Genomic DNA, 15,518 nt, shown 5'->3' on the forward strand with positions numbered 1-15,518 from the left:
AGAGCACTGGGGGCACTGTGGGGCTGGGTGTGGAGCCCTGGAGGGGTGCACATGGGTGCTGTGGGGCTGGGTGCAGAGCCCCGGGGGCACTGTGGGGCTGGGTGCGGAGCCCTGGAGGGGTGCACGTGGGGCTGGGTGCGAAGCCCTGGGGATGCTGTGGGGCTGGGTGCAGAGCCCTGGAGGGGTGCATGTAGGTGCTGTGGGGCTGGGTGCAGAGCCCCAGGGGCACTGTGGGGCTGGGTGCGGTGCCCTGGAGGGGTGCACGTGGGTGCTGTGGGGCTGGATGCGGAGCCCTGGGGGCGCTGTGGGGCTGGGTGTGGAGCCCTGGAGGGGTGCATGTGGGTGCTGTGGGGCTGGGTGCGGAGCCCTGGGGGTGCTGTGCGGCTGGGTGCGGAGCCCTGGAGAGGTGCACGGAGGTGCTGTGGGGCTGGGTGCGGTGCCCTGGAGGGGTGCACGTGGGTGCTGTGGGGCTGGGTGCGGTGCCCTGGAGGGGTGCATGTAGGTGCTGTGGGGCTGGGTGCGGAGCCCTGGAGGGGTGCACGTGGGTGCTGTGGGGCTGGGTGCAAAGCCCTGGGGATGCTGTGGGGCTGGGTGCAGAGCCCTGGAGGGGTGCACGTGGGCGCTGGGGGCGGAGCCCTGGAGGGGTGCACGTGGGTGCTGTGGGGCAGGGTGCAGAAGCCCCAGGGGGCGCTGTGGGGCTGTGTGCGGATCCGTTCCCATGTCCCGCCCCCTTGGCTCTCAGTTCCGCCTCTAGGGAGTGACTGACGTGCTTGGTCAGCGCCCCCCTCCCTTCCCCGCTGTGGGCGGGGCTAGCCCTGGGATTATGCCCCACCCCTTTCTGCACGTGACCGTTGTGACGTTAGGCCCAGCCCCTGGTGGCTGCTCTGACGGCTTAAGCTCCACCTACACGCAAGCCCCGCCCCGGACCCCCCCCGTGGCACACGCTGACCGCTCATTGGCTGCTGTGGGCTTGTGGGTGTGTTCGGGGTATCACGTGGTGCGCTGGGTTATTTCCTGCAGTGGCGCTGACGAGGGAGGGGACTTTGGCTTGACAGTGAGTGGGGGGCTGTGGACGGGGGCGCGGGGCGGTGTTTGGGGGCGCACAAGGGCGGGTGCGTGGGGCGCACGGGGCGGGTGTGCGGGGCAGTGTTTCGGGGTGTGCGGGGCAGTGTTTGGGGGTACAGGGGGTGGGTGCGTGGGGGCAGTGTTTGGGGGTGCACAGGGCAGTGTTTGGGGGTGCGCGGGGCAGTGTTTGGGGGTACAGAGGGGTGGGTGCGTGGTGGCAGTGTTTCGGGGTGCACAGGGCAGTGTTTGAGGGTGCATGGTGGCAGTGTTTGGGGGTACAGGGGGGTGGGTGCGTGGTGGCAGTGTTTGGGGTGCACAGGAACAGGTGCATGGAGACTGTTTGGGGGTACACAGGGGTGGGTGCATGGTGGGGGTGTGTGGGGCAGTGTTTGGGGTGCACAAGGGCGGGTGCACGGTGCCAGTGTTTGGGGGTGTGTGGGGCAGTGTTTGGCGGTGCACGGGGCAGGTGTGTGGGGCAGTGTTTGGGGGTGCACGGGGCAGGTGTGTGGTGGCAGTGTTTGGGGGTGCACAGGGGCGGGTGCGTGGTGGCAGTGTTTGGGGGGGTGTGGGGCAGTGTTTGGGGGTGCACGGGGCAGGTGTGTGGTGGCAGTGTTTGGGGGTGCACAGGGGCGGGTGCATGGTGGCAGTGTTTCGGGGTGCACAGGGCAGTGTTTGGGGGTGCGCGGGGCAGTGTTTGGGGGTGCGCGGGGCAGTGTTTGGGGGTACAGAGGGGTGGGTGCGTGGTGGCAGTGTTTGGGGGTGCACAGGGCAGTGTTTGGGGGTGCATGGTGGCAGTGTTTGGGGGTACAGGGGGGTGGGTGCGTGGGGGCAGTGTTTGGGGTGCACAGGGCAGTGTTTGGGGGTACAGAGGGGTGGGTGCGTGGTGGCAGTGTTTCGGGGTGCACAGGGCAGTGTTTGAGGGTGCATGGTGGCAGTGTTTGGGGGTACAGGGGGGTGGGTGCGTGGTGGCAGTGTTTGGGGTGCACAGGAACAGGTGCATGGAGACTGTTTGGGGGTACACAGGGGTGGGTGCATGGTGGGGGTGTGTGGGGCAGTGTTTGGGGTGCACAAGGGCGGGTGCACGGTGCCAGTGTTTGGGGGTGTGTGGGGCAGTGTTTGGCGGTGCACGGGGCAGGTGTGTGGGGCAGTGTTTGGGGGTGCACGGGGCAGGTGTGTGGTGGCAGTGTTTGGGGGTGCACAGGGGCGGGTGCGTGGTGGCAGTGTTTGGGGGGGTGTGGGGCAGTGTTTGGGGGTGCACGGGGCAGGTGTGTGGTGGCAGTGTTTGGGGGTGCACAGGGGCGGGTGCGTGGTGGCAGTGTTTGGGGGTGTGTGTGGGGCAGTGTTTGGGGGTGCACGGGGCAGGTGTGTGGTGGCAGTGTTTGGGGGTGCACAGGGGCGGGTGCATGGTGGCAGTGTTTGGGGGGTGTGGGGCAGTGTTTGGGGGTGCACGGGGCAGGTGTGTGGTGGCAGTGTTTGGGGGTGTGTGGTGGCAGTGTTTGGGGGTGCACGGGGCAGTGTTTGGGGCAGTGTTTGGGAGTGCACAGGGGCGGGTGCATGGTGGCAGTGTTTGGGGGGTGTGGGGCAGTGTTTGGGGGTGCACGGGGCAGGTGTGTGGTGGCAGTGTTTGGGGGTGCACAGGGGCGGGTGCATGGTGGCAGTGTTTGGGGGTGCATGTGGCAGAGGAGGGCTGGTCTGGGAGCTGTGTGCTCTGACACCAGGACTCAAGGTTCCCAGCCCAGATGCGGGAGGCAAACACCTGTTCTCCCCACCTCCCCTCCTGCAATCCCCTTTGTCCTGGGACAGAATCACCCTGGAGCTCGGCCTGCGCTGCCCACTTTTGCCCACATGGGCCAGCGCATTGGCAGTGAGCTGTGCCCCAGCTGCCTTCCACACAGCTCTGCCCTGCCAGGGTCCCAATCCTGGAGTGCTGCTGGCTCCGGTAACACCTTGTCCTGCGGCTGGACAGCTACAGCAGGCTGCGGCGTCTGTGCTGTGTTGCTGGCAGCCGTAACCCCCGTTGGACTTGCGTGGTACCTCTCGGTGCAGAGGTGACCCTGCCAACAGCCCCAAGGGCAGCACGTGGCGGGAGTGCTACTGTGCTCTGTGCAGAAGGCAGTGCCAGGCCCAGAGGGGCACTTTCTGTGCTCCCTGAGTCCCACCCTCGGCACCGCAGCAGCCACGCCTCACGCTTGCCCAGGGGTGGTAACCGGGGCTAAACTCACCCCCAGCAGTGGTGCCTGCCGGCGTGCCAGGCCAGGCCCAGGAAGTAGGTGCCGGCCTGAGGTGCTGAGCTGGCACTGGGGTCAGCATTGCAGACCCTTTGTTGGGACGTCTGAGTGAGGTCACTGGAACCCCCTGTTGGTTTGTGGGCCCCCAACCTGATAGGGGCCTAACTGCGGTAGGACCCTTCCCTTGTGATTGCAGCCACGTCCTTAATGCTGCCCTGATGGGGCGTCCATTTCGCAGCTTTTTGTAATGGGGCCAGGAAAGAGCTGCTGACTGACCCAGGTAGACCTAGAAGCTCGGCTGAGGTGTGTAAATGCAGTATCAGGTGCCGGGGAAGACAGGTGCTTGCTTGACACTCTGGATATCTCCTGCCTGATAAAATGCCCCCACTTTGTTACCCAGCCTGAGTTGTGGCCGTGCTCCAGAATGTGCCAAGTTTCAGCATCCAGCCCCCTCACTTAGCTGGGGGCCAAACCACTGTCAGTGGGGGCTGGGCCTGGCCAGGCCGTGTGCTCAGCCTTTCCACCACTCCCCCCCTGGGCTGAGCTCAGGCGAGCCCCGGGAGTAGGGGCTTTCTCACTGTGGTGGTTTTCACAACCTTCCCTGTGGTGCTTGCAAAGCCTTGTCAGGAGGCAGGCTGAGCCGGGCTTGGGCCCCTGCGGTGGGTCTGGCGTTGCAGCCGGCCAGACCGGGTTTGATGGGGCTGTGATGGGAGGCACGGAGCCGTTGGCCTGGTTCTCCTCCCGTGACCCCGCCCTGGTTCTGGGGCCTGGCTGTGCTCTCCCAAGGTGACCCAGCTGCCCTGGAACACGTCTCTGCTGGTTTGCGCCTTTCACCAAGTGGGAGATGCTCATGTGAACCTCATTGCACCAGGTGCACTCTCAGCACTAGGCCAACCCAGAGAGCAAAGGGTGAGCTGGGTCCTGCCAGCAGGGTGGGGCTCCCCCGGGCTTGGGGAGGGGCGGTTGGGCAGACAGCTGGGTCCTGCAGTGGGGAAAGTCTCAGGCTGGCCCTGACTCAGATGAGGCAGCTGCTTTTCTCTGGTACTTCTGTCTCCTCCCATTCCCTCTGCTGGCTGGCTTGTGCCCCAACCCCTGCTGAGATCCCTGTCCCCCTTGGGACCCAGGGCCATTGTCTTGTCCCTCTCTGGCTGGTGAGGAGCTGGCGCTCCAAGCCGCTGCCTTTCCCAGCTTGAGGGGAACAAACTGAATGCGTTTTCAGTGACTGGTTGCTGGAAATCTGCCCCGCCCGGTGAAGCCCGTGCGCGTCCGTCCCTTGACGTGAAAGGCAGCAGGGCTGTGATGCGCACCCTTCTGACAGGCCTGTGCCCACAGCCAAAGGGAGAAAGAAGCAGAGCAGATTTGATGCGCATGACCTCAGGTTATTTGGATCTTGGTCCTGGATGTGGCCTCAGCAGGGGGTAAATAGTGTCATAAAGGGAACTAAAGCAGAACTGGCGAATGGAACAGGACAGTGAAAAGGAAAACGGTTGAACTGGTAGAAGAGAATTTGGACAAAAACAACACGCAGTCCTGTGGCACCTGATAGACTAGCAGATATTTTGGAGCATCAGCTTTCGTGGGCAAAGACCAAGATCTGACAAAGTGGGTCTTTGCCCATGAGAGCTCACGCTCCGAAATATCTGTGAGTTTTTTTAAATGAAAAGAAAAAAGTGCAAGTTGGGTTTTTTCAACTTTCTTATTTGGTTTATTTTGTGGAAAGTCTGTATTACGAACAGCAGGGAAAGGCTTATGCCTGATGGGTGTCTACTGCATACTCCCGTTTTCCGTGACATGAAAACATTTCTGGGCTGTTTTCGTTGTTTTACAATCGCAGCAAAGCAAATAGTCTCAGAGGGGGAGCTGTGTGAGTCTGCAGCTTCACCAAAAACCAAGCAGTCCTGGAGCACCTTAAAGATGTGCAATTTTATTTCTTAGGTCAAGAGATTTGGGGGGTCATGGTCTAGACAATGCTGCTAAGATACAAGTGGGTCTAACCCACAGTTATGCTAATAAGAAGCATGGGATCTTTTCAGAGGGATAAGGCAAGAACGCAGTGTTTACTGAGAATACAGCACCGTCATATTATAGACATACAATATCCATAGAGTGCTGGACAGATCATAGATTAGTCAGGATGTCTCTTCAACTTTACATCGCCCCCTCTCGGCACAAATGCCTTAAGCATGTGCTACCTGTTTTTAACGTAGCCAAACTGAAGGGTGCCCAATGTTTCAACAATTTTCAGAAGAGTCTCCATGACAAATTAACATCCCACGGTCAACTGGTCGGTACTGTAACCGAAAAGTGGGATCAGTTCAAGCAGATAGTGACTGACACAGCAGTAACATCGCTTGGACCAAAGAAAAGAGTACATCAGGATTGGTTTGCTGAGAACCAAGAAGAAATATGTTCAGCACTGGAAGTAAAGAGAAAAGCCTTTATTGAATGGCAGAATGACCCCTCCTCAGCCTCCAAACGGGACCATTTCAAGCACCTTCAGAGCAAAACACAGAAAGACCTCTGTCAGATACAAGACAGCTGGTGGGCGAGCAAAGCCAAAGAAATTGAGTACTATGCTGAGACCCACAACTCAAAGATGTTCTTTAGTGCTATTAAGACTATGGACCTTCTAAACCAAGGACTACCCCATTGCTCTCATCAGACAACACACGCTGGTCAAAGACAAAGAGGGCATAAGCGAAAGACGGCGAGAACGCTTTAGCAACCTCCTTAACAGACTATTGACTCTGAATAACAGCGTCCTCAATGAAATTCCACAACAACCTGTCCTGACAGATCTTGACTTTCCGCCCACTATAGATGAGATTAAGAAAGCTGTTAGCCGGACGAGTTCAGGAAAAGTTCCTGGAGAAGATGGGATACCGGCAGAGAGATATAAAGCGGCAAGCCCAGCAGCACTAGCAGCGTTCCATAGCATGATCATCAGCATCTGGCAGGATGAAAACATACCACAGGACCTCCGCGATGCTATTATTGTCTCCCTTTTCAAGAATAAAGGCAGCAAAGCAGAATGTGGAAACTACAGAGGCACATCCCTCCTCTCCGTTGGAAGGAAGATCATCGCCCGCATCTTCTTGAACAGCCTAATAGCCAGTGTTTCCGAGGCAAATCTACCTGAAAGTCAATGCAGTTTTCGACCTGGCCGGAGCACAGCCGTTATGGTGTTTGCTGTCAGACAAATACAAGAGAAGTGCGTTGAGCAGCACATGCACCTGTATGCTGTCTTCATAGATCTGACAAAGGCATTTGATACCGTCAACAGCGAAGCCCTTTGGACCATTCTAATACGACTTGGCTGCCCAAGAAAGTTTGTCCAGATTATACGCCTTTTCCATGACGACGTGACAGGCGAAGTACTGTCTGATGGAACCACATCAGCCCCCTTCAGCATCACCAGCGGCGTGAGACAAGGGTGTGTTCTCGGTCCTGTCTTATTTAACCTGTTCTTTGCATGCGTCCTTAACCGTGCAATGAAAGATCTGGGCCGAGGTATGTACTTGAAATACCAGGATGATGGTTCACTTTTTGACCTCCGTTGCCTGAATGCAAAGACTAAGACACTGCAGAAACTCCTTTCTGAGGCACTCTTTGCCGACGACTGTGCCCTTATGGCTCACACTGAAAACAATCTTCAGCACATTGTCAACAAGTTTGCTGAAGCCTCACAACTTTTCGGACTAACTGTCAGCCTTGGAAAGACAGAAGTTCTCCATCAACCTGCACCTGGATCAAATGCTCCTGTCCCAAGTATCTCCATTGACGGTACTCAGCTTAGTGTAGTGGAGAACTTTAAATACCTGGGTAGTGTCATATCCAGTGATGGATCACTAGATTGAGATCAACGCGCAAATATCCAAAGCGAGCCAGGCACTTGGCTGTCTGCATGTCAAAGTTCTAAACCACCACAACATCCAGATGTCAACAAAACTGCTTGTGTACAGAGCTGTTGTTCTCTCATCTCTTTTGTACTTGTGCGAAACATGGACACTATATAGGCGTCACATCAAGCAGCTTGAAGCACTCCACATGCGCTGCCTTCATAACATCATGAAGATCTGCTGGCAAGACAGAGTGCCCAATCTTGAGGTCCTCGAGACAGCCCAGATGACAAGCATCGAAATGATGATTATGAAGTCAGAACTACGTTGGACCGGTCATGTCAGCCGCATGGATGCCAACAGAATCCCTCGCCAGCTTCTGTATGGTGAACTCTCCCAGGGCATCCGGCGTGTGGGTCGTCCACGGAGACGCTACAAGGATACCATCAAAGCCAATCTGCAGTACAGCAGTATCAAACCTAGGGACCTTGAGGACACCACCAGTGACAGAACACAGTGGCGTGCAACAGTCAGAAATACCTGCATTGCCTTTGAGGAAGACCGCTGCCGGCAGCTACAAGAGGCACGTGAACGATGTCACAGAGCATCAGCAATGCACAACCGACAGATTGCAAACGTCCCATGCACCAGCTGTGGCAAAATGTGCACCTCTAGAATTTGGCTTATACAGTCACCAGAGGGCACACCATGAGACCAGTAGCAGACGATCTGCACAGATTTGTCATCATCCGATCGATGGACTACCATTAATTAACTCAGAGGTGCGCGCGCGCACGCGCATGCGCACACACACACATGTCTTGTGGTTGCTTATAGCTACCCAGAGCTGCTCGCCCTAAGCCACTGGCCACGTGGCTGAAGGTGGGCGTGGAGCCGGGTTCTGCTGGTCCGGATCAATGCTCCAGGGTTGAGAAGACAAGAAGAGGAGCCGAGTCCTGGAGTGGGGCACACGTCTTCTATAGCTTTTAGTCCACAGTCCTGGTTCTGTCCCACTGCCCGAGGCACCAGGAGTCACCAGTCAGTGGCAGGTGGGTTTGATCCTTTCCCATGGCCCAGGTTTCTGTGTGACTCATCACCTGCAGATGGGACTTCATCTGCCTCTCCGGGTGGGTCACTGCTGCACAGTCCAGTTCTCATCCTTCTTCAGCCACCACGTCTCTGTTGTCCAGACAGGCAGCTCCCGAGGGTAACTCTCTGCACCTCCACATTGACACTGCCAGGTGCATCTCTCACACCCGCATCCTCACCCAGAGATGGCTCAAGGTTTACAGGCTAGTACAAAAGATCAGAGCTCTCACAATGGAGTCTAGGTACAATATGGAGTTCGGTACAAAGTGTCTCACGAATCTAAGTTCACCAGTGTAAAGGCTAATACAATGGTACACAGCAGTACGAAATAACAAATCGGCTGAGTAATGTGAAAGTCTGGGGCCTGGTAAAAAGATACAGGGTAGTACAAAGATATAATAGTACAAAGGTTCCAGGAAAAGATCCATTACTAGCCAGAGTTGCTACGTGTGGTTGCCTCAAAGAGGCACATGGACCTTGCCCTCAAAAGCTCATTGCCAAGGGGTGCCACAGTCGGAGGGGTCCCTCCGCAATGCCGGCGAGGTGAGGCGGAGAGGAAGAACAACAGAGTGGCAAAAACTGCCCCACGCTCTCCAACGGCCACCACCACCTGCCCCTTCTGTGGTAAGAGCTGTGGCTCCAGGGTCGGGCTGCTCGGCCACTGATGGACTCGCAAATCGTAGGGCAACACGGAGACGTCCTGCTCGGTGTCGAGTGACTGCCGAGGGAGAGGAGGTTATGCGCGAGTTCCCCTTTAAGCAGCTCCAGGCCGGCCCTGGCTTCCCAGAAAGCGCACACAGCTCAGTTTCCGAGCTGGTGACTGGTTTTAAGTTGTCCGCCAGCTCTTGATCAAGCGCAGTCGTGCTCGGCTGTAGCTGCACGCGCGACAGGCCTGGAGCACCTCGGAGCCTGACCCGGCGTTGGTCTGTGAGCTGGGAGACCTACTTGCATCCTTGCAGCGGAGGTGCTGGTGTCTGGTCTTGCTCCCCTCCCTCATTTATTCCCCGCTCCACTGTAGCCTCCCTGCATTTCCTCCTGCTTCCCTTCCCTTCCTGCGGGGGCAGCAGGCGAGTGCTGGCCGGTGGTGGTGATGTCACTGGGAATTGACCGGGTGCCCGTGCAGGGCTTCAGGGACCGGCCCGGCTGGATGTAGCTGCTCCTGGTGATACCCCGCCCCCCGGGCTGGGGGTGCCTTTCTTTTTGTGCCCGGCAGCAGCCTGCGGTGGCCATGGCTACGTGCCACGGCCTGGAACGGGGACTGCAGCGGGACGCTTGCCCCAGGGAAAGGGGTTCTCTGGAGTTGGACCTTGAGCAAAACCAAGGGGCAGGCCTTGGTCTAGGGCGCGGGAGCATGGACCAGGGTAGCAGGCAGTGGGGGTGGAGCTGAGCGAGCCCTTAGGCCCCCAGGCACCCCACAGCCCTGTCTCTGCTGTTACTGCCGCGGTCTCTCACCCCAGCCTGGCCCTGCCTCTGAAGCTGCAGGACCCTCAGGCGCTGCGCTGCGCTGCTAGGGAGTGAGGGGAGCCTGGATATAGGCAGCGCTGGGTATGGAGGGGGGTTCCTGCCCCAGTGCGACTCCCCCTCCCTGGGGCTGTGGTCCCCTTGGCACCAGGTCTGTTTAGCTGGCCAATGCTCCGGAGCTCTCTCCCAACACAGCGCTTACCCCGACCTCCGACGGGGCTGCAGGAGCTACCAGGGGGATGCTGGTGGGCTGGTGCTGGCCGCCCCTGGGGGGAGAGTCGAGCATGCGAGCCTGTCTCCTGGCGGGGCAGCTGGGCGGGGGTGGCTTGCCCGAGGCCAGGGGAACGGGGGGAGCTGCTGTGATGGCTCTGCTGCCCCTGAGCTGAGCCCCCCGCCCCTCTCTGCAGGCCGCCATGGTGGACTATCGCATCCGTGAGTACCGGGACGAGGACTACGAGGCAGTGCGCGAGATGTTCGCCACGGGGATGAGCGAGTACGTCCCGGCCTTGTGCGTGCACGTGCTGAAGCAGCCCTGGGTGATCCTGGTGCTCTCCTGCACCTTCTGCCTCCTGCTGACCAGCTCCAAGTCCCTGCTGCTGCCCGTCCTGGCTGTGACGCTGCTCCTCGCCACGGGCCAGCAGCTGCTCGGCTGCGCCTGGGCCACCTACATCAAGCGCTGCCTACAGGGGGACCTGCTGGACATCAGGGCGACCTACATGAGCCGTGCAGGCTCCCGCTTCTGGGTGGCGGAAGCGGAGGAGTGTGTGGTGGGCACGGTGGCTGCCCGGCCCTCGGACGACCAGGAGGGCGAGCTGATGCTGAAGCGGCTGTCGGTGCGGAAGGACTACCGGGGGCTGGGCATCGCCAAGGCGCTGTGCCAGGTGGTGCTCAGCTTCGCCCAGCAGCAGGGCTGCAGCTCTGTGGTGCTGAACACCCTGATGGTGCAGGATGAGGCCCGGCTAATATATGAGCGGCTGGGCTTTGAGAAGTACCGTGCCGAGGTGCTGCCCACCGTCTATGGGAGGCTGGCCAACGTCACGGTCTCCAAGTACCGGTACGGCATTCCCCGCAGGCGCTGAGGCGGGTTCTGGAGCACCAGGCAGGATGGAGCCAGCCGGGCCCCTACCAAGCACCGTGCCTCAGACTACTGGCGCCTGCAGAGCAGGGCGAGCCGCCTGGGGCTCTCAGCAGGCCCCCACCTTGAGGGAATTGCCAGGACCCGGCCTCCTGGCCCCGTGGCATCACGCGCCTGAGCTGGGCAGGTGCGTGGCCAGTGCTGGCCAAGCGCTGGAGGTGTGAAACTCAGACCGGCCCGCAGGTGGAGCACGTGCGGAGAGCCGTGGCCTTGGCGGGGAGCATCCTCCCTTGCCACGGGGCTGGACGGCGAGGGGTGGGAGTGCTGGTAAATCCCTGTTCAAAGCCAGGCCCCAGGTGGGTGCAGGGCCATTCCCTCATGGGGCCTGCTCGTTCAGGGGCTCTTCCGGCAAGTGGGAATTGTGGGGTGGCCCCAGCACGCCTGGAACTAACGGTGGGAGCGGGGGGTGGTGGTGACGGGAGCCGGGCAACCAGTCCCCTCCTGCGTGCAGGCACCTCTTTGTGAGCAAAGCCTGTCTCCCCACCACTGCCCCCCTTGAAATCTGGCCCCACGTCTGTGTCATTGGTCCCGCAGGCCTGAGCCCCTCCAGCTGAGCACGAGGCCGCCAGTCCAGCACTGCCTGGCTGGGCACAGGCACTTGGAGAATAAAGAAATTGCCACATTGCGTTCTGGGGCTGTCGCCTCTCTCGTCCTGGGGCGAAGCAGGCCGGGGCCCAGGGAGTGGCTGTGTCCTGCAAGAGGTGCAACTCGCCGCAGCAGCTGTCGGGGAGCAGCGCGTCCCTCTGCTGGGACGGAACTGGTGCAAAGAGCCCAGTTCGGGCCACGGGGGAAGTGACCTTCCTTGCCGTGGCGGTTAGCCACTGAAACTGCCACCGCTCCACCCGGGGTCTGGCCTGGCATGCGTCGGCTGTGGCCCCCTTGGCGAGAAGCCAGAGTGCTGCTCTCGATCGTTAGCTGCTGGGATAGACACCCCGCACCCACAGCTGCTGCAGGGCTCCCGGTGCCCTGCCCTGGGGCCGGGGCCGGGGCCGGGGCCGGAGCCGGAGCCGGAGCTGGAGCCGGAGCCGTGGGGGCTGGGCTCTGTCCTGCTGAAGAGCATCAGGCAGGGCTTGAAGCAAACAGCGTGTGTGAGCACAGCTGCTGCTCAGACAGAAGCTGAGCAAAGGGACGCCCCCAGCCCACCCCCTCTTCCTGGCTCCGGCCCTGCGTCCAGGGGCCTCGTTTCCCTCCTGCAGGCAGCCCCAGAGCCAGCGCATCTTTCACCCAACCCATCGCTGCAGCTCTGCGCCCGCTCAATGCACCAGCCCTGCCAGCTCCCTGCTGGGGCGCCAGGCCCCCACCCCAGGGGCCCTGCACTGGGATTTCCCTCATCTCTCCCTGGGGGCTACCCTGCTCCTTCCCTGCTCTCTGGCCCGGGCCCTGCTGGGGCTGTCCTTTAGCATCCTCCTGCGGCCCTTGGCCTTTGCGGCAGAGCGGGGGCTGGTGTGACGAGCCGGCGGGGGCAGAAGCTGGTGCAGTGTTCTCATGGCACGGCCTGGCTTGGCCCTCGGCCGCAGGTCTTGCATGTGCTGTGGGGGTGGGGGGTTGCCGGCCGTGCGCTCTTCCCTGAGCCGGGAAGGTCGAGGGGGGCCACCCCCTGCTGCAGCGTTGCTTTTCACCTGCTGGGCAATCCAGCCGGCTGCGAGAGAGTCGGGCGCCACCCATCCGAAGGGCACAGCGCCCCGGCCGGCAGCCTGTGTTCTACAGCTGGAGCATGGAGCAAAACGTATCCCACCATGGACGGGAGGGGTTCGAGGAGCCCGGCAGGACCCTGTGCTGCGGACAGCAGCTGGCAGAGGGAGGCGGGAGCAGTGACTAGGGCCCTGGGCTCAGAGCCGGGTGAGCAGTGTTCAGCCACCTGCCTGTGGGGCCGTGGCCAAGCCTGTGCCAATGCAGCCTGGCCCGAGCCTGCAGTCGCCCTGTGTGTTCCCAGGCTCTGGCGCTTCCCCGGGAGAGGGGGAGCCTGCCCCGCTGCCCCTGAGCCTGCTGCTCTAGCCCCTGGGGAGGGCCAGGCTCTCTACACCCCACACAGGCATGCAGAGGGGGCGTGTCACCGCACCAGGACTTTGGCCTGATTTTTCAACACACAGCATGCCTGGCGCTGGCACCGGCTGGCCGTGACGGTCGTTAGCTGTTGTGGGCTGGCCCTGAGGGTGGTTAGCAGTGACGGTCGTTAGCTGTTGCGGGCTGGCCCTGAGGGTGGTTAGCAGCGACAAGTTTACAGATCCTATGCCTCGTGCTGACACGTAAGTGCCGCCTTTCTTTACTTTGGTGTCGACTGAGGGGGTGACCATGCGGCTGGCAGCCAAGGGCTGGGGGACTGGGCTCCGTTCTCATAAGCTGGCAGTGCGTACGGGAGGTGGAATGGGGCACGGGGACAGTGCAGCCTCGCCAGGGGAGCATGAGGGTGGCTGAGTAACGCTGCGGTGGCTGGCCTGGACTGGGGCCTCGCCTCGGCTCGGCGCAGAGGCAAGAGGGCTGTGGCCTGGCCCCCAGACTGCCCTGGCACAGCCTGTATCTTCTCTGCCATTGCCAGGGATTTGTCAGCCCCCTGCACAGAGCCCATGAACGGTGGGCGTAAGCGGCAAGGGGAGACAGTGCCCCCCCCGCCCAGGTCTTACCGCTTGGACCTCACTCCTCTTCCCAGCCCTAGTCAGACCCTTCCTGCAGGCTCCCACCGCAGGGTGCTGCAGACTGGCAACTCTTCTATCTTAAAGGTGAAAAGCCTCCCAGGCCCGAGAGCACAACAATGAGCCTGGGGAAGAGCCACTGAGTGGTAGCAGAACTATGTAACAGGCCAGCCCTGAATTTACAGAGAACAGTTCTGCATTACCATGTCCTGGGGGCCACACTCAATGACCTCCTGAGGTCCCTTCCAGCCTAGGGTTCTATGAGTCTATATCTACCGGGCCTTAGCTTGAAATTTGCTTTAGATACGTCATCAGTTTGTTGCTGAAGATTATAAAATCATATCTCCAGTAAAAACAGCAAGAAGTCCTGGGGCACCTTATGAACTAACAAGATATTGTGGATGTCTGTTAGTCCATAAGGTGCCCCAGGACTTCTTGTTGGTTTGTACATACAGACTAACAAGGCTGCCCCTCTGATACTTGTCTCTAGTAAACTGCGCAGTCAGAGTATTCAGCTTTACGGCTGAAGACACAAGCATTTACAGCTGTAGGCTTCTAATAAAGTCTTCAAAAGGACCCCCCTTATCTAAAGTACACATTTTAATCACTGTAGTACAAAAATCGGAGGGGAAGCCGTGTTAGTCTGGATCTGTAACAGCAACGAAGGGTCCGGTGGCACCTTATAGACTAACAGAAAAGTTTTGAGCATGAGCTTTCGTGAGCACAGACTCTGATGCATCTGAAGAAGTGAGTCTGTGCTCACGAAAGCTCATGCTGTAGAACAAAAACTTGCTTCCAAAGTGGTCCTGTTCTCTTCCTCCCTATCCTCTCTTCTTTCCCATGTTGAAGAGAGCCCTAAAGGGATGGCATTCCTTTTCTTTCACAGAGCCGGGCAAATGAGTTTCCCTTTTTTATTTCTGACTGTTTGATACACTAGTTTTAAGAAAGTGCTCCACCACCATCAGGGCCTCACCAAGACCGAAAATCTTCTGGAACGTATTTTTAACATAAACAATATAGTGAAATTTTGTAAACCTATCCTATGAACATAACATAAGAACATAAGAATGGCCATACTGGGTCAGACCAAAGGTCCATCAAGCCCAGCATCCCATCTGCCGACGGTGGCCAATGCCAGGTGCCCCAGAGAAGGAGAACAGAAGACAATGATCAAGTGATTTATCTCCTGCCATCCATCTCCTGCCCTTGTTCTGAAGGCTAGGGCACCATACTTTATCCCTGGCTAATAGCCATTTATGGACCTAACCTGCAAAAATTTATCAAGCTCTTTTTTAAACCCTAATAGAGTCCTAGCCTTCACAGCCTCCTCGGGCAAGGAGTTCCACAGGTTGACTGTGCGCTGTGTGAAGAAAAATTTCCTTTTATTATTTATTATTTTATGAAAATCACAAAATCACTCTGCTTAATTTAAATGCTTATCTGTGTTTCAGTGAGTTACTTATACAGTAACCTGGAATAATTACTTTATGAAGGGCTACGTGAATGTTTAAAATATAAAAGCAGCTTAGAAATACCGAAGAAAAAGTAAAACAGAGACAAGCTGCATCATGGCTTCTGTAATATTCTGCGTTGGCCTCAGTGGGACAGCTGACTTATCGTACCACAGTGTGTGCAAACAAATCTCTGAAAACTGCAGGGTATAGCAAAGAACTTGGGCCTAAAATTCTTTTATTTCCAAATGTTTTAGGTAATGGGCTCAATGCCTGCACTCTCTACCACTACATGGTACCTGACCTTACCCCAGGCACCTCCAGAGTTACGCTTACTCGGTTTTCTTAAATTCCACTCCAGGGTTAACCGAAGGGCTCCAGCTGTTTCACACACACATTCATTCCTGCCCTTTGGCACTCACACTTAGGTGGGCAAAGGGTTGCAGAGGGAGGAGAGAGAGCCAAGGTGTGGGAGACCTGACCCAGAGTGTCTGCAGCTGGAGCTGATCAGGAAGAGCCCTTCTGCTGGGTGCTCTCTCCATTTATTGGAACTGGCCTGCTCCTGGCACGCAGGCAGGGACCTTCCTCTGCCTTGGTCGCAGAAGAGCACACCCACACCT

General features: G+C 58.6%; 1 protein-coding gene across 5 annotated transcripts; it reads left to right on the plus strand.

Annotated features, from left to right (window-relative positions):
- The first annotated feature begins 1,015 nt into the window (after nucleotides 1-1,015).
- LOC142012291 (putative N-acetyltransferase camello) lies at nucleotides 1,016-11,429 on the plus strand. Of its 5 annotated transcripts, none has more exons than XM_074992167.1 (2): nucleotides 1,016-1,054; nucleotides 10,090-11,429. In XM_074992167.1, exon 2 carries the CDS (start codon nucleotides 10,096-10,098, stop codon nucleotides 10,759-10,761), a length of 666 nt encoding a protein of 221 aa, XP_074848268.1. In that variant the 5' UTR covers nucleotides 1,016-1,054; nucleotides 10,090-10,095; the 3' UTR covers nucleotides 10,762-11,429. The 5 variants fall into 5 exon arrangements, with proteins under 5 accessions (XP_074848268.1, XP_074848272.1, XP_074848269.1 ...); XM_074992171.1 differs by lacking the exon at nucleotides 1,016-1,054 and adding an exon at nucleotides 2,699-6,726; XM_074992168.1 differs by lacking the exon at nucleotides 1,016-1,054 and adding an exon at nucleotides 6,748-8,181.
- Nucleotides 11,430-15,518: the final 4,089 nt, after the last annotated feature.

Source organism: Carettochelys insculpta, chromosome 4 (genome assembly GCF_033958435.1).
Source record: "Carettochelys insculpta isolate YL-2023 chromosome 4, ASM3395843v1, whole genome shotgun sequence".
In the NCBI taxonomy this organism is placed as follows: Eukaryota; Metazoa; Chordata; order Testudines; family Carettochelyidae; genus Carettochelys; species Carettochelys insculpta.